The sequence below is a fragment of the Uloborus diversus genome, unplaced genomic scaffold (genome assembly GCF_026930045.1).
Source record: "Uloborus diversus isolate 005 unplaced genomic scaffold, Udiv.v.3.1 scaffold_12, whole genome shotgun sequence".
Taxonomy (NCBI): domain Eukaryota; kingdom Metazoa; phylum Arthropoda; class Arachnida; order Araneae; family Uloboridae; genus Uloborus; species Uloborus diversus.
In genome coordinates, this window is record NW_026557876.1 from 4,764,996 (window position 1) to 4,789,782 (window position 24,787).

General features: G+C 34.1%; 1 protein-coding gene across 1 annotated transcript in view; it reads right to left on the reverse strand.

Annotated features, from left to right (window-relative positions):
• The window catches only part of LOC129232436 (ankyrin repeat domain-containing protein 27-like), a 36,067-nt gene that overhangs the window by 5,280 nt on the left and 6,000 nt on the right, over nucleotides 1-24,787 (reverse strand). Inside the window, exons 2-4 of the mRNA XM_054866582.1 lie at nucleotides 21,047-21,136; nucleotides 16,114-16,221; nucleotides 6,652-6,737 (exon numbers count right to left, since the gene is read on the reverse strand). Of these exons, the coding sequence (XP_054722557.1) occupies nucleotides 6,652-6,737; nucleotides 16,114-16,221; nucleotides 21,047-21,136 (284 nt within the window). The remainder of the gene's footprint in view (nucleotides 1-6,651; nucleotides 6,738-16,113; nucleotides 16,222-21,046; nucleotides 21,137-24,787) is intronic.

A 24,787-nucleotide genomic window follows, 5' to 3' on the forward strand; every position in this document is an offset into this window, starting at 1 on the left:
CTTTTTCCCAATTGACTCTTTAGAGGTACTAGATCCCGTTGTACTACCGGAAGATTCTGACAGTCAACTAACTTTTTCCTGATTGACTCTTTAGAGGTACTAGACCCTGTTGTCTTGCCATCCAAGAGCTGAAACATTTGGTGGAATGGCAACTCATTGAAATGGAAGAGACAAACTGCTCACATAGGCGGATTTAGGACTAAGTTCCTGGGGGGGGGGGGCAGGATTTTTTTTTTTCGAGCAACATTTTTAATTGCCCTCCCCCCTCCCATGTTTTTGTCCGTTTTCTGTGATGCGTAAGGCCATCCTTTACTTTTTTATGTGTCGTTTTCATTACTGTGGGTAATCATGCTGTCCTTTTTAAATTGACCTTAAAAGAGAGGGGGCTGGTATTAAGAGAGTAACGCAGTGCTCCCTTTTGAGTGTGATATAGAATATCTCCAGTTTTAGGGGGTCTGGGGGTCATGGGCGGATTTATGGGGGGTCAGAGGGGGGCAATGCCCCCCAGTTTTGGGCGGACTTTATGTAGTAACAACACATCTTCCAAAAATTTCAAAAAAAAAAAAAATCATTATTGTTTCGCTTTTGAATAGGTCAGAAGAGCATGGGTGGATTTATAGGGGGGGGGGGGCAAAGGGGACAATACTCCCCAGTTTTGGGAGGAGTTTATATAGTAACAACTTATCTTGCAAAATCTTATAACAAAAAAAATCATGATTTTTTCTTTTTTGAATAGGAAATTAAAGTTTATTTTTTCTTTTAAACTTAAAATAGCCGTTTCTTGCAAAGATTGAACACTACTGTACAAGTGTATAATCTACTACTCAATTTCAGAGGCTGGAAAGTGTAAATTATTAATAGGTTCTAAAATCCCTGAAAAGAATTGGCGCAGTATAGCCTACAAGGGCTCTTGAACCAAAAACCCAATCTAACCAACCAAACCTTGAAAATAATTAGACAAGTCTTTGAAACTCCTAAGCAAAGTGTGCTTCAATTTTATTTCTTATCAAGTGTATAAATTAAGAATTGTTCAAATGGGTAGTATGTTACTCTCTTGATACCTATTCTCTAAATCTGTGCACCATTTCTTTTAAAGTATTAACTTGCATCACAAAGCACTTTTAAAGCGTAAAACTTAAAAAAAAAAAAAAAATTTGCCTATTATTTCCAATTAACCCTTATAAGACAGGCCATTATTTGCTCCCTCCTCCAACTTGGAGCACCACCACATGAAATCCTTTACAGTCATCGGGCTCCAGAATTAGCGGATCTTGTTATTAAGACTTTTGGAGCCATTTAAACCTTTCGCACTCTGCACTTCTTTGGACACGACAACAACAACAACAACAACCCTTATAAAATCAAAATGCAGAATTTTATATCCATTTTAGATAATTTCCTCCGAGGGAGTAACCCCCAGCATAGGCGGATTTAGGACTGAGTTCCTGGGGGGCAGGATTTTTTTTTTTTTTCGAGCAACATTTTTAATTGCCCTCCCCCCTCCCATGTTTTTGTGTTTTCTGTGATGCATAAGGCCATTCTTTACTTTTTTATGTGTCGTTTTCATTACTGTGGGTAATCATGCTGTCCTTTTTAAATTGACCTTAAAAGAGAGGGGGCTGGTATTAAGAGAGTAACGCAGTGCTCCCTTTTAAGTGGGATATAGAATATCTCCAGTTTTAGGGGGTCTGGGGGTTACTCCCTCGGAGGAAATTATCTAAAATGGATATAAAATTATTCTGCATTTTGAAGTCTTATAAGGGTTAATTGGAAATAATAGGCAAATATTTTTTTTTTAAAGTTTTACGCTTTAAAAGTGCTTTGTGATGCAAGTTAATACTTTAAAAGAAATGGTGCACAGATTTAGAGAATAGGTATCAAGAGAGTAACATACTACCCATTTGAACAATTCTTAATTTGTACACTTGATAAGAAATAAAATTGAAGCACACTTTGCTTAGGAGTTTCAAAGACTTGTCTAATAATTTTCAAGGTTTGGTTGGTTAGATTGGGTTTTTGGTTCAAGAGCCCTTGTAGGCTATACTGCGCCAATTCTTTTCAGGGATTTTAGAACCTATCAATAATTTACACTTTCCAGCCTCTGAAATTGAGTAGTAGATTATACAGTTGTACAGTATTGTTCAAATTTGTAAGAAACGGCTATTTTAGGTTTAAAAGAAAAAATAAACTTTAATTTCCTATTCAAAAAGGAAAAAAACATGATTTTTTTTTGTTATAAGATTTTGGAAGATAAGTTGTTACTATATAAACTCCTCCCAAAACTGGGGAGCATTGTCCCCTTTGCCCCCCCCCCCCCATAAATCCACCCATGCTCTTCTGAACTATTCAAAAACGAAAAAATAATAATTTTTTTTTTTTTTTGAAATTTTTGGAAAATGTGTTGTTACTACATAAAGTCCTCTCAAAATTGGGGGGGGGGGCCTTGTCCCCCTCTGACCCCCCATAAATCCGCCCATGACTGCTCTTTGCATAGTCATTTATCATGACAGAAAACTAAAAGAGTTGACGAACTAAAACAGCTAGATGGAACTTAGTAATAGTTAACTGAGATCACTACTGATAGATGCAGGCTGAAAAAACAATGTAGGGAGATAGCTAACGTGGTTCTAGGATGGTGGGGATGGCGTAGAGGGGAGAGCCCCAGCACGGAGAGTGACGTTGACTGGATTGCTGTCCGACGTCTACGCACAAGAGTTTCTAAGGCTTTGCGCTACCGGGAAACATTGATTGAACATTACAGTTTTTTTTCTATATCATTATCAGTTCGACTGAAAAAATACTTCGCCTATTATATTTAAACTAGCTGCATCGCCCGGCTTTGCACGGTCCATCCCGAAAATAAAAGTTATGTCTAGTGATGCGTGTTCAACACTCATGCTTGAACAAAAAGAAAAAAAAAATCAGTAAAATTGTGCGACAGATTGTGGAAAGAAACCAAAAAGGAAACATTTTAAATCCCGCGATTACAGGAAAAGCCTCATAACAAAACCCAAAATTTTATTTGTTCATATTCGAGAAAAAAAATGGCAACAAATATTTCTTCTCAATTATTTTCTTCACGCTACAAATTTTAATAAAAGCATTGTTACGGAAAGTTGAGATGAAGCACTGAATAATAATTTGAATCGAGGAAAGCCTTCGAAAAAAAAAGCGATTTTATGTCGAAATCTAAGTACCCTAATTAATAGTTTTTAATTGATATCTCCGCTAATTATTATCGGAGGATTATGTTAAATCGCCAAACATAAAGGCGGGAAAATTACGAATCTATCGATACCTGGTTCGATGGTCAGTTCACTGTCGTTCGGGAGAAGAAGCTTGGACATAGATAGATAGATACTCAGATTTTATATGTATAAGATACTGATTATTCATCAAATACCAAAAACCCATAAAAATGTAACTTTTTCATTCATTTTGGAAAATTTTGGTGCCCATGCGCGACCGAAAGATATTAGCTGATCGAAGCCAAATTTAAACACAATGTTTAGAGGCTCAATTTAAAGACGTAACAAACTATAATATTAAGAAAACATTTTTTTTTTAAAGATCTCAAAAATGATGTTTTTTTCATATTTTGTCAGACTTTAGACCTTATGAGCAAAAAGAAGATGTCAAACGATTTCCATAATTCTTTTATCCCTTGTTTGTCTTCATAATTCGCAACTTTTCCGCGCTATTACAACTTCGAAATAAAAAAATGAGTTTTTTCGGCCCACCCTACTCTACATGCAAGATACAGGACAGTGTTTAGTTTATTATACATAAATATACATTATGCTTGAAAAAGAATAATGAAATACGTGTGTGATGTATCATTTTACTTATTAAAAATAGTTAACAAAACTTTAAAAGAACCTCGGCTAGATATCCTAGTCAAACAGACTAAGTCACGCAGTACGCGGAATCCACAGCTTCTGTATGCAAACACAGGAGAAAAAAAAAGATGATTCATATATTTCAAAGAAACTGCTCATTTTCCAATGGGAACTTTTAACATGGTTGGTTGGGCTTCAGACGAGGGAAGGCGTCGAACCAATGCAAAATAATGGAAGCTACAGAGAATAAGGTCGAAGTTCGGATTGCATAGAAGAACGGAATTCAAGGTCGACAGAAGAATTAGAAACACAAATATATATTTATATATATATACCGTAACACCGTACAACTTTAGACTAGTGTTGCAACTTTAGACCATTGAAGGAATCTGGTATAGTCCATTTAGCGAGAGCTGATAGTGGACGTAAACAAAGCAACGTGACAATTGGCGTTACCGCTGTCTGTTTGGCGCTGGGATGATTGAAAACAGCGCCAATCAGATAAGCGAAATGTCCGCGCTTTCAATGCGAACAGCATTGCCAATTGGGCGAGTAAGTCATGAAAGTAGTAACCCTCTTTGTTTACTTCCTCTATCAGCTCTCGAATTGAGAATAGTACTACTCAATTCAGCGAGTAGTCACTACTACTGTGTGCCATGTAGTGGTCATTGGAACACAGCTAAAGTCTTTAAAAAATTCAGTAGGTTCGCAAGTGTTGTTCAGCGTCGTTCATGTTGTTTACCTCAAGCTCCGGAGTTATCATTCTCGTGTCAAAATTCATTTGTATTGAGAGGATTTTAAAATTTTTGCTTCAGCTCCCACAGTCTCCTTTGAAACCTATACTTGGCGATTGAATTCTCCGAAGAGGTAAGTTTATTATTTTATTAGTTAGGTATCTGAAATGATTTAGCCTTATCGACCAATTCCTATGTTGCTTTGTTTACTTGTCGTTACAAAGTAAACAAATGTTACAAAGTAACAACAGTAAGATGTATGACCACCGCAGAAACGTCTTTAAAAAATTCTAAAAAAAAAACGCGGAAAAAAAAAACGGACCACGAAGAAACACGTCTAGGCACAGAGTCAATAAGGGTGCGGATGGTGTCCAGAGGAATGGCTCTCCATTCCCTTTCAACCATTTGCCACACTTAGTCTTCTGAACTAGGCAGGGACAGAGTCTGCAAACGGCGTCCAATCACATCCCACACATGTTTGATTGGTGACAGGTCAGGAGCCAGGGAAGCATCTGTGTGCCTTGGAGAGCATGTTGGCAGATGCGAGCACTGTGTGGTCGGGCATTATCCTGCTGAAAAATTGCATTAGGTAGCCCTTGAAGGTAAGGGATTGCCACCGGCCGCAGCACATTATCCAAGTATCGTTGGGCCGTCATAGTGCGCTGAATACGAACTACAGGCGATATGGTCGAACTAGAGGTCAATTTCGGAATAACATCAGGAAATGTCATTCAGATGGGCTTTTAAGATTGTTTGGATATGTTTATCAATCGCGTGATTTAAGGTTAAAATTAAAATGCAGTAAAATCCAAATTACAGCTTTTTCATATGCAGACTTCGCATCAAATAAAGATGACAGAACTTATTTGGGAGGTCAAATGATTATGTTGGATAATGCTCCTATCGAATGGAAATTTTAAAGAACGGAGTGTTAGTTTGTCAACTATGGAATCCGAGTTCATAGCATTGGCGGAAGCGGCCAAAGAAACCTTGTGGTTTGATAGAATTTTGGAAGAATGTTTGAAAAATAAACTTTTAAAGTTCATAAAAATAAAAGCAATTATTTATGTAGACAACCAAGCTTCTTTAGATTTTGTAAAATCACCTATAGAAAATCACAGAAGTAAACATATTGATGTAAAACTATTTTTCATTCGTGATTTGATTGCTAAGGATATTTTTACTGTTTCACATGTAGAAGGTAACTCTAACATGTCAGATATTTTCACGAAGCCACCATCCCAAAAAGACTTGAAATTCTTTCAAGAATTTTTTTTAAATTCAAGTGTTTAATCTATTGTAGAAATGTTTGTAATTTTTGATAACTAAATTTTTTGATGATGAACTGTCACTTAATGAAAAACCCGTGCATAAAGTTATTTTTAATAGATTTTTTTTGTTGAAAAAAAAATCTAAATATGTTTTGTCAACTTAAATCAACGTAATGTGAAAATGAGCTTACATACAAATCTGTTTTTGATCAAAAATGAAAATTGAGCTTATATACAAGTCTGTTTATTGTGATCAAAAGTATTATACAATTGTTTGTTATGCTGATTTTGGAACAGTTACTTGTGGTTTTTATGGTTATTTTTAGATTAATTCTGATGTCTGTCAACCTACATGAGTTTTTTCGTCAATTGTCAAGTCAATGGATTTTATGTGATAAGTGACTTTTTGTGAAGAAGTGAACTCAAATTTACGTTACTTAGTATGCAAAGTTATAGCCAATAAAAAAGAAAAGAGACAGAGAATTCAAAATCCGAAGAAAAGGGCAAAAAACTGGAGAGTTGGTTGGTTTGCATTCTCATCAAGTGCTTGCTGAATTCTGTGTTAACTACTGGTTCTACTTTAGAGACTTTTGTTTGGGGTTTAGTACAATAGACCTCTGGCCAACCCCCTTTCTCTGATCACATTATGTATTTAAGGGTCTCCTCCTCCACACATAACAGCTGTTCATTCCCCCCACATTTCCTTTCACTCCACTGCACAACCTTAAGTGGATAATGACAAACAGCAATTGAAGACTTAAACGATAGTAACCTGGAAAGCTTCAAAGTAGCGTTCAGTAATCTTACCTGAGAGTTTGAATCTCTTCCAAATTTCTAGAACAACAACTGGGTCCTGCAGCTGGCAGCTGACAACCAGTTCCACTGGGAGATTCCTAGAACAAAGGGATGGGGATCCATTTCAAACAGGTGTTTTTCGTGAGAAGTTTCTACACAAGGTTCATAGAGTTATTACAAATAGTTTTCATCAGCATTCAACTTATTTTACAAAGCATTAAAAATATGTTCTTAAAAAAAATTCTTGCGGGCTCCAATCTGAACAAAGATTTGTTAAAAAAACAGCCATCTTAAGGAGCGGCCAGCTTTTAAATGGGGGGGGGGGGGGTTTATTTTGCCGAATAAAACTAACTAGCAAATTTAACTTATGAAAAATATGAGCATGCATATTGCACGCATGTCCACATTCAATGAGAAGAAACATCACAGGCACCAAAGAAAAAAAGTGCAATATTGCAATACTGTTTCCACATTTGTCAAAATGTCGGACAAAATATGCTGACTAAGGATATTTTTAGGGGTCACAATCGTCCACCCTGATCTCCCGTAGGGTGCCCAGTGTACAACATCAGTAGAACCTGAGTTTGAAATTTATTTGCGGCTAAAAACTATTTATATATATATATATATATATATATATATATATATATATATATATATATGTATATATATATATATATTTTTACAAGATGAAATAAAATAACAAAAAAATTCATAAACCAAATAAGCTCTTCAATAAATTACTTGAGACGTACCGAGTACTCGGTAACTACTCGGTACTCGGCCTACTCGGCCAATTTGCCGAGTACTCGGTACTCGGCCAAATTTTGATCAGATACTCAGCCAATACCGAGTAGTTACAAAAAATTGAATGTTGTCCAAGACAGATATAAAAATTTATAAAAAGCTCAATCATATAATATTCTGCAATCATTTACAATCAAAAATTACAAGTCAAATTTAAATTTTGGGAGTAATGAAGTTTGAAATGCTTCAATGGAGTAAATCCTTATTTCAATGTCCCCAAAGTTAATAAAACTTATTTATTAAAAATTGTGCAAAAAAGGTAAGTATAGAAAATATAGAATTTTAATATTAAAAATGGATTTTTGCTACAAACAAAAATTAGTTATGAGAAATATAAAAATACCTTTGCTCTTAAAAAATAAAAGGAAACAAAACAACGTTAAAAGCACAGTGCAGGAACACTGCAGACACGTGTTTTGGCATTGCAAAGAATTCCTTTTTCAATGCACAAAATGTGATCTCATGGATTTAAAGGCATCCGACAAAAGTCGGATTTTTTGTCGAATGTCTTTACATTCTTTAGCTCACATTTAATGCACTGAAAAAGATGTTCCTTATAACGCAGAAACACATGTCTGCAATGTTCATGCACATTTGTTTTATTTGTTTTTAAAAATTATTTATGTTTGGCGAACTAGAACTGTAATAGATTGGTATAATTTGTTTTAATTCCAACTTGATTAATCATACCTTTATTTATTTTTAATTTTAAAAATATTTTTTTTGTAAAATTTTTGACACACACACACACACACATATATATATATATATACATATATATATAAATACTTATATTAACAAAGTTTTTTAAATAATGCGTAGTTAAATTTCACCAGGAATTTAGTTTTAAAAACTATTATATGGACAAGGAGGTCTATACTACTATTCCAATAAGTTCAAAATTCATAACATGTGTGTCGGTGGTTTTTCTTTAAACATAATTGGTACTCGTTAACTCGGCCAAATAGTGAAAGGCCGACTACTTGGTAACTCGGTACTCGGCCAAAGTGCTACTCGGTACGTCTCTATAAATTACTATGTAAAATCTCATAGCACCCACAAAAACAGCTAATATGTTGTACAGTAACACTTGTAAAGTTGACCACCTGTCTAAGTTGATCGCTTATGATGAGTTCAGAATTAGTCCTATACCACCAGGGGTCTGGCCAGAGAAAATTTGGGTCCATTAACGGACCCTTCACAAAAGTCCGATCAACCAAAACAAACCTTTCAAAAAATCTCGATTAACCAAAACGGATCTTTCAAAAAATCCCGATCAACCAAAACGGATCTTTCACAAAATTCTGATAAACCAAAACGGATCAATTGAAAGAGCAAATCTAAATCAAAATAATGCTTATTTAAGCGCATAAACCAAAATTTTTGGAACCTTTTTTAAAAGTTAAATTAGAGGGATCAGCTTACACAAGATCTGCTAATTTTGGAATCAAAAAAAAAAAAAAAAAAAAAAAAAACTGTACTTTTGCTATGTTTTTGCAAGCGAAAAATAACTAATACTGTCAAATAAATATAATGTGTGTTTGTTTCTTTAAAAGAAATTAAGAGATGAAAGTCAGTTCTGTTTCAAATAATTTCTCACGTTTATTTTATCATAGCTGTTTTGCAGGGTGTTGATGTAAACTTTTCTGAAAAGGCAGTGTAAGCATTTTTCTCCCCCCCTCTCCCCCACTCATGATTTAAACAACAACAACAATAATAATATGTCAGCAAAATGAACTTAGAACTGCAAAAGGATAGTAGGGATGGGGAGAAAATAAGATTGTTTCAGATAGGGTTACCAGGGCTCATAGCAAGTGGAAAAAATATATAGGAGTTTGAAAGGAAAAATATAGGAGTTTGGTAGCAAAATATATAGGAGTTTAAAAGGAAAAATATATAGGAGTTAGGTAGAAAATATATAGGAATTTCGAAAAAGTATAGAATCTAGTATGTTTGAAGCATCAAAAAAAAAAAAAAAAAAAAACTGAGCGCCATTATCAATACAATTCTAATATGCATGAAGTCATAGTAATGTGAAGAGTAACAGATGTGAGAGTAAATGAATTTTTGTACCCACGGCCACTTATGTAAATCATGTTTGTTTCAAACAATTTAAATTCAATTAAGCAAAATTGTGTGTGCATTTTTTCTTTTATTTTTAAACGTAGAATTCTACATACAATTTAAGATACCTTAATTAAGTTTTTAGTCAAACGAGATATCATTAGAAGTATACTACTCACTCAAAATATTCATTCGCTGATTAGTTAAAGAATTTTAGTGCAAAACAGTACGAAAAAGCAATTACAAAATTTAGATTTTAACTTATGCGCTTCAAAAAACGCATCTCTTATTGATTGCTAGAACTAGGTAAGAATTAACTTGGACATTATTTTTTTAACGTCATAAATCTACCCTCAGTCCTCGGTATTTGTACTTCATTGCTTCAATGCTAACACTAACGATGAGAAAGCCGAGAGCACAGAAGTCCCATCGACTCCACGTCTCTCTGGTTTTGTTGGGACTTTTCCCCGAGAAAACCATTACAAAAAGTGTGCAACACTCTGCCTCCCCTTCATTTTACAACTTACAGAAAAAAAAAAACTAATTTTACTAAATGAAGCCAAAGAAAAAAAGACTGCGCTAATGCATCACGTTTGCAGGAAATGGTCAGTCTCATATGCTTGATTCATTAAAGCGGCATGTTTGATTCAAATATTCAGCTATTTTTTAATGTTAAAACTGGATTTTGCTTTGTTTTTGAGGATTTGATCCATTAAAGTAGCTGATTCAATTACCCGGCACTCATTGTAACGGCATTATAACGATTCCTGAAATTCTTGAAAAATCTACACACAAAAAAAGAACAAACTTGAAAAAAGCAGACAAAATCCTATAAAATGGCTTTGTTCATCGAGATAGTTACATTTTTTAGCGAGCTACAAGCTTTGAAACATTGGAAGTACTTGAAGTTGAGTTGGTATCAAAATCTGTACACAGCATTTTATAAAACAATCTTTTGAGCTCCTACCATTCATTTGAACTACATGTAAGATTATATGAGACAAAATTGAAAGCTTTCAAAATCTTTACAGCCGTAAACTTAAAGTTAACACTTACTATTACAATTACAAAGGTAACTCATTAAAAGGAAAAAAACTAGTATGTTGTGGCCATCACGAAACTTTCTTCTACATCTTTCTTATAATTCTGATCCCTCTCTATGCTTAATGAGGAAGCAATATTCCCAACAAAAACAAAATTACGCGTGCAAAAACTTGACGACCATACCCAATGTCTGAATTATTACAAAAGCAAAGCAAAGAGCGAAAATTGAAAGTTATTTTAAAAGCCTTGCTTGAATAATTACAAATATTTTATTTCTTAACAACATAAGATGGCAACAGTTAAAAATTTTAAATCATTGAGATAATATTTCTGATCATTTCCATACAATTAAAATCACGAGAAATACGCAGACGACAATCTATTACGATTTATCTTTCTTATTGCTGCATTAATAAAGCTATTTTTATTCGCAAAAAAAAAAAAAAAAAAAAAAAAAAATCAACACCTCTTGGAGCGATCGGCGTCAAAATTGAACCAAAGCCTGTTTACATATGGATTCACATATATTCCAAATTTCAACCAGAAGGTAGCATTACTTCTTGAGATAGGGCACTCATAATGGAAAAAAAGAACGGGCGATTGCGCTACCCCCTTTTTATCTGTTGACACCAAAATAAAATCAGCTCTTATACCCACTAAAGGCTACTTGATGATAAATTTTTCTTTCATTCCGTTCATTATTTCTTGAGATACAGCAGTCACAATGGACGACAAAAAAACGTTCTATAGCTCAACCCCCCTTTGAGTTATTGACACCAAAATTGAATCAGCACCTGTTCCTGTTACTGGCAACATATGGACCAAATTTTGTTTGATTCCGCCAGTTACTTCCTGAGGAATAGCAAGCACGCGTAACTCAAAAAACGTCCCATTGCTCTACCCCCCTTGGAGGAATTCGCGCCAAAAACCAATGGGCACAAGTTCACATAGGAGCACATATGTGTACCAAATTTCGTTCGATTTCATGCGGTAGTTTTACTGTAGAGCGGCCACAAAAAACTGGTCACACACATACACACACACATACACACACACAGACAGACAGACATTTTCCAAAAATAGTCGAAATGGACTCAGCACACCTCCAAACGTTCGAATCCGTCGAAATTCGAAAATTTGCACGAATCCAGTACTTTCTTCTGTATATTAGATATAGAAGAAAGTAAAAATTGAAAACAAGTTAAAAGTTGCAAGCAAAATCATCTATATTTTGTATATTTCATAAAAATAAAATAAATTAAACAGAAGTTTAGTATATATGCCAACATCGACAAAGCAGAGGAGAAAGCAGAAAAAATGGATCAAAGGTTTTTGCATTTTTGGGTAGCATTTGACATCTGACGAAAAAAATATAGGAGTTAGTGAGAAAATATAGGAAATATAGGAGAATATCTGACAAATTGTGAAAATATAGGAAATATAGGAGGACTATGAGCCCTGGGTTACCAGTTTTAAAATTATCACCACTTAGCATCTGATTTTAACCTTTATTGGGACTCAATTAGGAAATAATTCCCATCATTTTACAAGCTTGGCAATGTTTGCATTTTTAGGGTGCAATGTTAGAACATTATTTATTGGGAGAAAATTATATGGGTTTGAATTTTTGATACTAACAAACATGATTGACTTCAACAAACTTTTTTAGATACTGTTTTTATACTTTTGATAGATGATTATTGTTTTTACACTTTGAGGATTGCAATCTCTTTGCATCCACTTTGGAAATCGGATATTTTGAGTTTTCAATACTTAGTATGATTTGTTAAGAAGTAAACAATCATAATCTAAGTTTATTTTCATTAAAATTATAAAATTTATAAATTTTAAACAAAATTCTGTGTGCTTTAAGAGTTTCTTAGGTCAAAATGTTAAATGCTGAACACCTGTCTGATTTTTTTTTTTTTTTTTTTTAATTATTTTAAATACTATACATATAACATTTCTAGTAGAGGGGTACCCATCTCCCAGAGAGTGATGTCACCCCCCCCCCCCGATACTAGGATCTCAAGAATGATATACTCAACAGAAAAGTTTCAATGATGCAGTTTGCGCCATCTCAAAATTTTGAAATTTTGTTTTCACAATTTTTTTTTTCAAAAACATTTGGTTTTGTTACAAAATTAATTGATTTTTCACAAAAAACAGATTGTGTTAAAATCCTGGACAGGCACCTGACCACATATATCTACGCTTTAAGTTGGCCACCAGTCTAAGCTAACTACTCAAGTACTGCAGCCCAAAAAAGATCCACTTACACATGTTTTATTGTACAGTAGAAGGTAGAAGACCATTATAACGCACACCTTGGGACCAGAGCTTTTGCGCTATACAGGTTTTTGCATTATATAGATCATTTCACAAATTTTGAAACTGATATTCAGAATATATCTATATATTAGCACTTCAGAATGAGTTTTATCTGCATTGAGTATTAAAGCACCAATATTAATTAGTTATTCACAAATAAACATGTTTCACAATCAGAATCCTGCACTTCTGCTAGCTTCATGGTTCGCATAACAGCTGCATTTTCAAGAGCCATCTGGTATTTTCTGTTTACTATGAGTACTAATATTCAATCTAAAAGCTTTGAAATAGGATGGAAATATGAAAAACTTTCAAAATTTAATTTGCCTAACAATTTTAATGTTTGCAAAGCAAAACAGAGGGTTTTTTTAAACTTCAAAACCTATTGTTTACTTCTGAAAAGTAGTGCGGTTTATAGAGAATTGCGTTATACAGGTCGGCGTTATAACGGTCTTCTACTGTACTTACAGGACAGAGGACGCAATTTTATAGACTTGAAATAATAGCCCAAATATTCTGACAGTTTAACAAATGGCTTTTAAAATAAGCTCTGTACCTCAGAGGAAGAAGGACGTAAGTCACATTATGATAATTTTACAGTAGAGAGGAAAAACTTTTTTTCTGGCCCATGCAAAGGACGGGACGTGTGCTCTTTTAACCCTGCTAAAAAATTTAAAAGATTTTTCTTTTTTTTAATTACGTTCACATGGCTGGATGGCGAATAGGCTTCTACATACCATGCACTAATAAGCAGAAGATTGCAATTTTTGGACTTACGTCACTCTGGCTCTGAGGTACAAAACTGATGATGATCACAAAAGTTTTAGGAAAGGAAAAAAAAAATTAATTTGAATTTTGACCTCTTGAATTCAAATTATGTTTTTCGCAATCATGAGTGTGTGTGTATATGTAGGCGTGTGTGTTTGTGTGTGGGGGGCATGTGTGTTTGTGTGGGGGGATGTGCGTTTGTGTGTAGGGGTATGTGTGTATGTGTGTAGGCATGTGTGTTTGTGTCTGTGTGCAGGCATGAGTGTGTGGGTAGTTGCGTGTATGTGTGTGTGTGGGGGGTATGTGTATTTGTGTGTAGATGTGTGTATGTGTGTAGGCATGTGTGTTTGTGTCTGTGTGCATGCATGAGTGTGTGGGTAGTTGTGTGTATGTGTGGTGTAGGTGTGTGTGTGGGGGGGGTATGTGTATGTGAGTGTAGGCATAAGTGTTTGTGTCTGTGTGCAGGCATGAGTGTGTGGGTAGTTGTGTGTATGTGAGTGTGTAGGTGTGTGTGTTAGTGTATGTGTATGTGTGTAGGTGTATGTATGGGTAGGTGTATGTATGTAGGTGTATATATGTATATGTGTGTAGGTGCGTGTATGTATGTGTGTAAGTGAAGGATATTGACGAAACCTGGAGATGGTTTAAACCAATTGGTTTTTTTTTTAAAAAACCACATGGTTTTTTAAAAAAATGGTTTTTTTTTTAAAAAAAAGCCAAAAAAAAAATCCATTTTACAGATTTACATTGATTTCCCCACACATATTGAATAAGAAACAAATTAGGATTTGAAAAAGCTTCAAAGCTAGTCTTTTTGTTCAAGGCTTTCAACTAAATGAATTTTTTCTAAAGACTGTTGGAGAAAACAACGGTTCTTTTGGTTTAAAGCAAAATATTTTTCATCTGTTACAAACGAAAACTAAAATTACATTTATAAATAAATATACAGGGTGTCCGAAAAGTCCTTGACACATTTAACCTAAAATACCATTGTTATGTGTTGAGGACTTTTCGGACACCCTGTATATGTAATGTAGTCAACTCATTTCAGAAATATGTGTATAAATCTTTTTACAATTGCATAAAATCAACTTTACACCACAATAACATATGCATAAATACATAGCAACTTTTACGTTATAAATTAATATTATTTTTATGTTATTTAGTACTTTGAACAAAAAGCAAGTTTTGAAGCTTTTCCAGAGCCTAATCAATTTTTGAGTTATTAATGATATCTAAATGACGAAAATATATGCACTGCACTTTTCTGAAGCTGGTTTTAGTAATGTTGAAGACTTTTAAAGACGGTTGCATTGCATTTTTAAAATTCTTTTTCCTGGCTTTTCCACCACTCAGTCACTGTTGCAGAAGATATACGTTTTTGGCAAAAAAAATTTCTTGAAATAGAATTTGCTACACATTTATTTGTTCTAAAGAGTTTGCATTTAATATTTTTTAAACTTCAATGCTGGATGCAACATGTATGCCAGTAAATAAGCTGTAATTTAAGCCATGTTACAACAATTTTTGTATTTTTGATTTGGTTCTTTGTTTTAGTGATAGTCGATATCTTTTCCAAGTCTTTCCAAAATAAGAACGGAGTCGAATATAGAGCAGCACTTTTTTTTAAAACTTTGTCAGTACAACAGCAATCGATTTTTTGACTGTTCAATCATGTACTGTTGTACATTTTGCTTTACTTCAATATTTGCTACATTGTGTATATAAAAATCAGCATTATGTAAGATCAGAAAGAAAAAATATGAAAATTGTTCTTTAGAAAAGATCATGCTTAAAAATATAACTTTTACTTTTATTCGAGAATTATTCATATTATGTTCGTTTTATAAAGTTTTTTTCTCGGATCTTCATTATATTTTATCTTAACCCGCATCACAACCACTTCTTGAAGTATTTCTTATCATAAAGGGTCTATATATACATGCATACTAATATGTTAATCAAGTCAAACATTTCAATCAATATTTCCCCGCAGAAAGCTATTTTAACTATTTAATTTAGTTGCAAGATTTTGTTCTTATCTCTTTAATTAATCAAGAAATTAGGTATAATGTGACTATTGAATAACTGTTAATTACATGGAACTTTAATTACTTTCCGAAAAATAATTGTTTTTCTCGCAAATAGTATTTAAACCAAAAAACACCTGGTTTAAACCAAAAAAAAAACGGGGTTTTTTGGGTTTTTGAAAAAAAAAACCCGGTTTTTTTACCAACCCTGGGTTTTCGCTAGAGGTGCAGCATCGTGAGGAGCCGGTCGACGGTGATGCTGCAGAGGGTGCTGGTGGGGAAAATCAAAGGAATGTCAAAAACAGTCAAATGAAAGCAATAAGCAATCGTGATTGCTCAAAAAAAAACCTGAATTTGAGGAACTCAACATTTTCTGGCTGTTGCATAGTAATTTTGTTGTCAAGACCACCTGTGTTAATATCAATACCTGGCTGTTAAGATCCCTGCCAGACTCGCATTTCAAGAGGCGTGAGTCCGAGGAACGGGAGCGTAATTCTTCCATTTTCGCTTCTAAATCCTTGCACTTTGCATTTGCCTGAAAGAGATATATCAGCATAAAATAATGACACAATAAAGTAATGCATGGTGTCTTCAGTAAGTCAACGCCCTCGGAGGTCAGAGCGGTGATTTCAAAAATGTTAGGACATAATTTTGATAAAATTTTAGGACAAGAAAAATCAAAAATTTTTAACTTAAATATAATTTATAAGTTTGATTTTCCTAGTGGATGATAAAACGTTTCAAATTCAATCCTGAAAACTATTAGAAATGACGTTCCAATAGTGATCTATGAAGTGAACTGAAGAGGAACCTTGCTAAACGCAAACCAAAACTGTTGTTGGATATAATTTGAGGTTAATGACCTACAGCTAAGCTGAAAAATTAGGCAACTCATTTCCAACTAAAAATTTGAGGTAGCGGTCTGCCCGAGGAAAATAAAACATGAATCATTCTTTACACTGAAAAACATTTATTTGACACATATTGAAAAATGATTACAGCACAATGATTTGTTCCCCGAAGAAAAATTAAAAAAAGACATCTTACAATAAGTCCATGCATGGATCAAAAGTCCTGTTGATGTTCCATGGTGACACCGGTCGATGGACGGCATAGCAATTTCCCCCAGAATTGCAGGCTGGTCAGTTCGTACCGCGTGAGCAACAGTTCACCACATCAGGGAAAAGACATACCGAAGATGGACACGATCTTCTTTCACCGGAGAACAAATAACCCACATCAGGGAAAACTATAACTTTTCACTTTGGTAGACGTCATCACAACGCGCTTTCCAAACTTAAGACATCAGCAGTGCTTTTTCAAGAATGACCAGACCTCGCCCAAGAGGCCAGTAGCAAAAATTTATGATGACATTTGACGAACACGTTCACAAAACACAAACAACACAAGACGAGGAGACGAGTAGAAGAAAAGTAGCCGTCCCAAGCGAAGCGATCGAGCTACGGCCGGTCTGCGTATTTATAGCCAGATTCGGCCTTTCCCGAAACAATGTGACGTTACATGATTTGCATATTGCCAGAACAACACAACTCGGTAATCACACAGCTTGCTGGTTGCACAATTCTTATTTAATTTGGCATTCAGCACTTAACACCTCAACATGGCTTCATCATGTGATCGACACGTGCTCTTTCGGAAGTTTACCGACATCTGCCGAATGACGGCAACCAATCATAGCGTGCCACATGTTTTTCCGAACACTTCCGATTCAAACTCGGACATTTGAGTGTCGGTGGCAGGTGGATGGGATTCCCCGCGCAAGGTTTTTCTCCTGGAATGGCAAAAGGTAAGTCACAAAATATTTTTTTAAACAATATTGGTGAAATCCTTCAAGAACCAAAAATAAAGGCATTTAGCCCAACAACTGTAAACTGAAACGCAAACTTTCAAATCCAAACCAAAACTTTTTCATTTTTGTTCCGCATTCGCGTCCATATTTTAAAACAGTCAGTCTCTCTCGAACCACCGTAGCATGTAGATATGTGCTGTAATGTTAGCTAATAAATGTATTTAATTTCTTTATTAGTTAAATTATTGAGCAGTGACTACATAAAGCATGTAACAATGACAACACTACACAATTAAAAGAAATATAAAACGATTATGGAGAGAAGTCTCAACGTGAACAACAGATGAACAAATGAAGGTAAGCTCTTTGCTTATCTATTACCATCTTGTTTTGCTTAAATTGATTTCATATAAATGGATAATTATTATTAGAATGCCCTACCAAGTTATAACAAAAACTGCATTGAAATGCATTCAATATTTCATTCTTCAACGCAGTGACACAGTATGAAGCAGAAGTTTACGCCAAAAACCAGTAGGATAAACGTATGTCCAATTGCTTCTTTACTTGCCTTGTTGTTGTTTTGTTTCATCAAAGTGAATTACAAAGAATGATAAAAAAATGTCCTTAATAAGGAGGGATTTAAAGTAAGGTGCAAGTCCAAAATTTATTATGTATTAACTTTATCAGATAATTTGATACTTTTTGCTATTTCAAAATCATCAAAAATAACGCTGTAAATTACAGATAAATCATTTAAAGAGCAAATGAATATTTTTTTACGGCAAACTAAAGCTAAGAAAACCTCCCTTTTTGAAATTTTTTATCTTGGAGTGATTTTGAAACAAAAGCTTTGGGTTGTTTCATCATAAGAAATTCGTTTTCAGTAGAAGACTAAGAATAAGGAATTATAAATTATAGCTTGATCTTTCAAGCTACTTGTCAACCTCTTATGTCTCGCCACTTCAGCATGAGACAATAGCTGTGAAAACCCTTGATTATCAATATTGGAAAGATAATGTACAAACAGAACAGAATGCTTTAAATTCATCTGTTTCTGCACGGCAACATGTGCTGATCTTGGATCCATTTCTGTCTGTTTTTTCCAACCACAAGGAAGAGAATTTCGTTTTCCGTGGCATTTTAATGAAAAAAATAACTATTTACATTTCGAAAGAAAAAGTTGGTGACTAAATTAAAAAATTATATCTGAAGGAAATAATCCAATTTCACTGAACAGAAACACAAAGCAAACTGACTTTTTGTGCTGTAAGAACAAACTAATGCTCAAACCACATACACAAGATAAGCACTATAAAATAGACATTTTTTCCCACCTGGGGACAAACCATTTAAATTTTGCTCTTTTTTTTTTTTTTTTGAACCAAGTGTTCATATTTGGGTTCTAACTCAACACATAGTATTTATTTTATTTGGATTAGCTATGATACTTCCCCCCCCCCTCTCTGCCTGAGAACTGCAATTTGAAAGAAGGAGGGACTACTCCCTCCCCCCCCCTCGGTTTACAAATTTTTTATTTCTTTTCAAAGGGGAAAAAAAATCAAAAACATCATATCATATATTCCTTTCTCCTATATCTCTTTTTCTGCAAAATTTGCTACACAGCTGTTTTTGTTTTCTTTATTATTTTATTTTTATATATTTTTTTCAGAGGAGGAACGATTGCAAGAGTTCCAAAGTATAGATAAGACAAACAGCTTTATATTGAGCATGTGTTGTGGTTAACTGCATACCCCCTCCCCTTCTCCAGAAAAAAAAAACAGCCAACAACAGTTTTTCTGTTTTTGTTCTAGAGAAAATTTCTTAGGTCTACAAAGTTTATTTCATCCTAAAATATAGGCAGATCATCATGAAAAGTAGAGACGTACCGAGTAGCACTTTGGCCGAGTACCCAGTTACCGAGTACCAATTATGTTTTAAGAAGAACCACCGACACACAGGTGACAAATTTTGAACTCAGTGGAATAGTAGTACAGACCTCCATGTCCAAATAATAGTTTTAAAAACAAAATTCCAGCTGAAATTTAACTATGCATTATTAAAAAAAAAAATTTGTATCAATAATTTTACAAATAAGTTATTTTTTTTATTAAAAATAAACAAATACATAAAAGGTAGGATTAATATCAAGTTGGATTTAAAACAAATTCTGTAAATCCATACTTCTAGTCCGCCAAACGTAAATAATTTTGAAAAGCAAATGAAACAACATTAAAAGCACAAATGCGCAGGATCACTGCAGACACGTGTTTCTGTAATACAAGAAACATCTTTTTCAGTGCATGAAATGAGCTTAATGAATGTAAAAAAAAAAATCCGACTTTTGTCGGATGTCTTTAAATCCATAGGCTCACATTTTGTGCATTGAAAAAAGCATTCCTTGTAATGCCAAAACACGTGTCTGCAGCGGTCCTGCACATTTGTGCTTTTAATGTTATTTTATTTTTTAAGAAAAGGTATTTTATGCGTATAAATAATTTTGTTAGTGGCAAAAATTAATTTAATAATATAAAAATTTCATATTTTACGTATTTACCTTTTTTGCTCCATTTTTAGTAAAAAATAAGTTTCATCAACTTTGGGGCATTAAAATATAAGATTTACTCCATTGAAGCATAACAAACTTCATTGTTCTCAAAAGTTGAATTTTTCTTGTAAATTTAAATTGTAAACGATTGCAGTATATATTATGCCTGCACTTTTTTATTAATTGTAAAATCTGCTTTGAATAACATTCAATTTTTTACAACTACTCGGTATTGGCCGAGTACCTGATCAAAATTTGGCCGAGTACCCGATCAAAATTTGGCCGAGTACCAAGTAGTTACCGAGTACTCGGTACATCTCTAATGAAAAGTTTCATTTTTAGGTTGAATTTTATTTTTCTAAATAGGGAATAGATAATAAAAATTTTAGGAAAAAATTTGAAATTTTAAGATTTTTAAGACAACTCCTACCCCTGCGCCCTGTAGCCAGGGCTAATGCAGAATTACATGAAATACACCGCCAGCCCAGTCATTCCATCCCAGAACTGCAGTTTCATGCTTATTAGCACTCATCAGCCCGGCATAGGAAGTGACTGAGCTAGAGGTGGAAAACCTCTTAAGGAAGCCCAGAAAGCCAAACAAACTGGTAGCTAATATGGAATTAGCACTTGACCAGACGAGTGACCGAAGCAATGGCGGTTCAACTCGAAGATAAAAGGCAGGGCAAGGTATTTTCAGTAAGTTACTGCCCGTAAGTTATTTTATACCCGTGTTATAACTGTGATGGAGATTATGATTTCTTCCTCTGAATTTAAATAACTAACCCAACCATTGCTTCGGTCACTCCTAATGTAAATTGCATCCTCGCAAAATAACCAGCAAACTGACATTGGTCATAACCTTAATTGAAATGATAAATGCTGTATAATAATGACAAAGAAAAATGATGATTTCATTCTGCCAAAACACAGACACATGCCCCCCTCCCCCTCCCTTAACATGTTTAAAATGTTTAACAGTGGACATTGGCAGAATTATCATACTTTGTACAAATCCGATCTTAGCTTGTTATTCTCAACAGCCATCTTCTCGAAAAGTGTCAGCTGGCGAGATAACTCCTCTTGAAGCTCCTCCTAAAAGAACAAAGGAGTAATTAAGAGCTCTTTGTGAAGAAGCAAATACAAGTGCTGAATAAAACACAACAGTTTACATATTTCTTTTACGAATCTTCTCACATTTAATTATAGCAATATATGCCGTACATTATATGCATCGTTAGACCTGAACTGCAATTATACAATGATTTGGCTTTGCAGCAAGGAATTCAGCAATGACATAAATAAAAAGCCACCTTTGAAGATTTTGTGCAAACCAGAAATATAAGCACGAGCTTAGCAAAGCGAAAAATTAGCCAGTAAAAAGTTTCACTCACATTCTTTTGCTTAAGCTCCAAAGCGGCACCTTCTACTTCTTCAGCCTAAAAAAGAAGCCAGAGCTTATTAACATCAAGTGATGTGCAATTGCAGGGCCCAATACAATATAGGCTGATTTTGCTACCGTTTTTTGGTACCTTCACAAAAGTCTTGTTTTGAAATAGGTACTTTCACAAAAATCAAGTAATAAAATCAGGTAGCTTCACAAAAACATCGAAAATTTAACAAAAATTCGCATTTTAAAATATAAAATTTGTTTCTCTGTTTAAAACAAAATTTACTTTTAACATACAATTCTAAGCAGGTTTATATGAACAATTGCTTAAATAGCAACCTTTTTGTGATATTTTAACTAATTTTTAGCTGTTTTTCGCCAAAGTGTATTTATGCAATATTATTGCAATCTTTTAACATGTTTTGGGGAACCATTTTTTTCATAATTTCCAATATTGTACACAGTACATAGCCCATTAAGCTGAAATTACGATGGTATTTTTGGTACTTCTTAGGTTTTTAGCTCCCCCCCCCCCCTCCCCAAAAAACAAAACCTGTTAAAAATAATACTAGATGACATTTACACTTTTCAAACTAAAATTTCACTTGCTCTACTTCTCTTTTACGAAAATTAAGATGCCTCTAAAAGTTCACAGAAACAATGTTGATAAAAAAAAAAACTTTCACAAAAATACAATGATGCAATACTTTCACAAAAATAGGTAGCGAGAAAAATATCCTGGATTGGCCCCTGAATTGAGATAGATCAAAAAGGTATGCATTATGGGAGAGGGAGGAGGGGGGCAGGGGTCTAAAACCAAGGGCAATACCCATCTGGCGGTGACACTCAAAATGAATTTGAAGACATTTTGGAAAGTATAAAGTGCTCAGTTGTGTGAAAAAGTTCTCAAATGCATTAAAATGTTTTTAATTTATCACTAAACCCCCTCTGCAGTCTTGAATAATAACCAGAGGTTCCCAACCAGTGGTTCGCGGACCCCTGGGAGTTCGCAAGAGCTACGAAGGGGGTTCTCGAAAGCAATACTGTAATGGCGGAATTTCACAATGCTTTTTAGATATGAAGTCTTAAGTTCAAGTGCGTATGAAATATTTATAGTCAATTTTCAATGTGTAGTTTCTTTCCCCTTTGAGTGTAACGAAAAGCTGTTTGTTGCTATGATTTTCAAGAAGAATTTTCAACACAAAAATATCTCACAGTGTAGAGGTGGAAAAAAAAAATACTCAGAAAACAATTCCTGTGTGAAGCTTTTGTGAATTGGAGGTACACAGTAAAAAAAATCAATGAAATTAGAATTTGCACTTAATTTGTGTTGCATGTAAAAAAGGAATTCATGAAATTTGTGCAGAATAAATATCTTGTGTAATAAGTGAACATAAAAATATTTTTTTGGTGGTAAAAATCACCTTTTTTAAAATAATTAGAATTAGTTATAGGGGTTTTATTGCTTTCAAAACTAAAGTTAGATAAAACAAAAGAAAACAAAAAAAAACTATGCATTTTGTTTTGCACTTTTAGTATAAAGACAAGAAAATTCTTAGCACTCAAACAATTAAAGCTCGCAATATATTTCTCTTTAGCAACTAGACTCATTCTCCTTTTCAAGAAGATTTAAATTCAGATATCTATCTAATTTTACTGGCAAAAACAAATATCATTTAGCTGACCTGAAACAGTTTTGTAAAAGGTATTTTTAAAAATCATTCTTAAATTGGCAACTGATTCAGTGTTAAAAATAATAAATGTACAGTTGCATCATAAAAGGACATATTAAAAACTTTATTAATTTTTGGATAATATTTCTACGTGAAATGGATTTTCTGCACGTGCACATACAGAAATAAATGCAGAAGCAAATTTAATGCTGAAACTTATTTTACCCAAACTTTTAGCTCATTTATTCCACAAACATCCTATTGCAAGGTATTTTTTCTGTTTTCCTTTTTTAAAAGTTAAAAGACCCCCCCCCCCCCCCAAAAAAAAAAAAAAAACACACACACACACACACACACACACACACTGGGTTTGTTTTTAGTTGGATTTGTTTAGGGTTCATTTTAAAACTTATTTTAGTTTGTATGTACTTTCATATTTTGTACATAACCGCCAACATGCCAACTTAAAAAATCTTACAATGTACGGGGTGGCTATATTTCTACGTGTTTTTGACCATTATAAAGCAAAGTATAAAAATTTAAAGTATAGTAGAACGTCTCAATAAGGGACACTAAGGGGACCAGCCATTTTGTCCCTTAAATAGAGGTGTCCCTTCTTCGGAGGTGGATGATTTGATGCATGCCGTGTAATTAGTAGTATAATATCACAATAAGCATTAACTACAGTAGAAGACCGTTATAACGCCGACCTGTATAACGCAATTCACTATAAACCGCACTACTTTTCAGATGTAAACAATAGGTTTTGAAGTTTAAAAAATCCCTCTGTTTTGATTTGCAAACATAAAAATTGTTAGGCAAATTAAATTTTGAAAGTTTTTCATCTTTCCATCCTATTTCAAAGCTTTTAAATGAAAATTAGCATTCACAGTGAAAAGAAAATATCTGATGGTTCTGGAAAATGCAGCTGTTATGCAAACCATGAAGCTAGCAGAAGTGCAGAATTTTGTTTGTGAAACATATTTATTTGTGAATAACTAAGTGTAATATTGGTGCTTTAATACTCAATGCAGATAAAACTCATTCTGAAGTGCTAATATATAGATATATTCTGAATATCAGTTTCAAAATTTGTGAAATGATCTATATAACGCAAAAGCCTGTATAACGCAAAAGCTCTGGTCCCAAGGTGTGCATTATAATGGTCTTCTACTGTATTAACACTTAAGATTAAACTAGCTGCGTCGCCTGGATTTGCGCGGTGTACCTTGAAAATAATAGTAATGTCTAGTAACGTGTGTTCAACAATCAGGCTTGAACAAAAATAAAATAAAATCAGTGAAATTTTGCAGCAGGTTGCGGAAAAATAACCAAAAAGTAAACATTTTAAATCTACCGATTATAAGAAAAGCCTTGAAAATAAAAGCCAGAATTTTACTTGTTCATATTCGAGAACAAAAATGGCAACAGATATAGTGACCGCCTACAACAACGAGAGATAATCAAAGAGAGAAAGAACATAAGCCGCGAGCAGTTTAAATATCCCCCGGGTCATTAGCATATCCGAGTCACGTGAACGAAAACTCCTCCTGCTATCGTTAAGCACACGTGCCATCAGATTCCTTCGACAAGCTTCCATGTGGCGTTATCCACTGCGGAGTTCCCGCCAAAGGTGGACGAAAGTGAAACAAACATTCGGTCGATTCGACCGATGTGAATGAG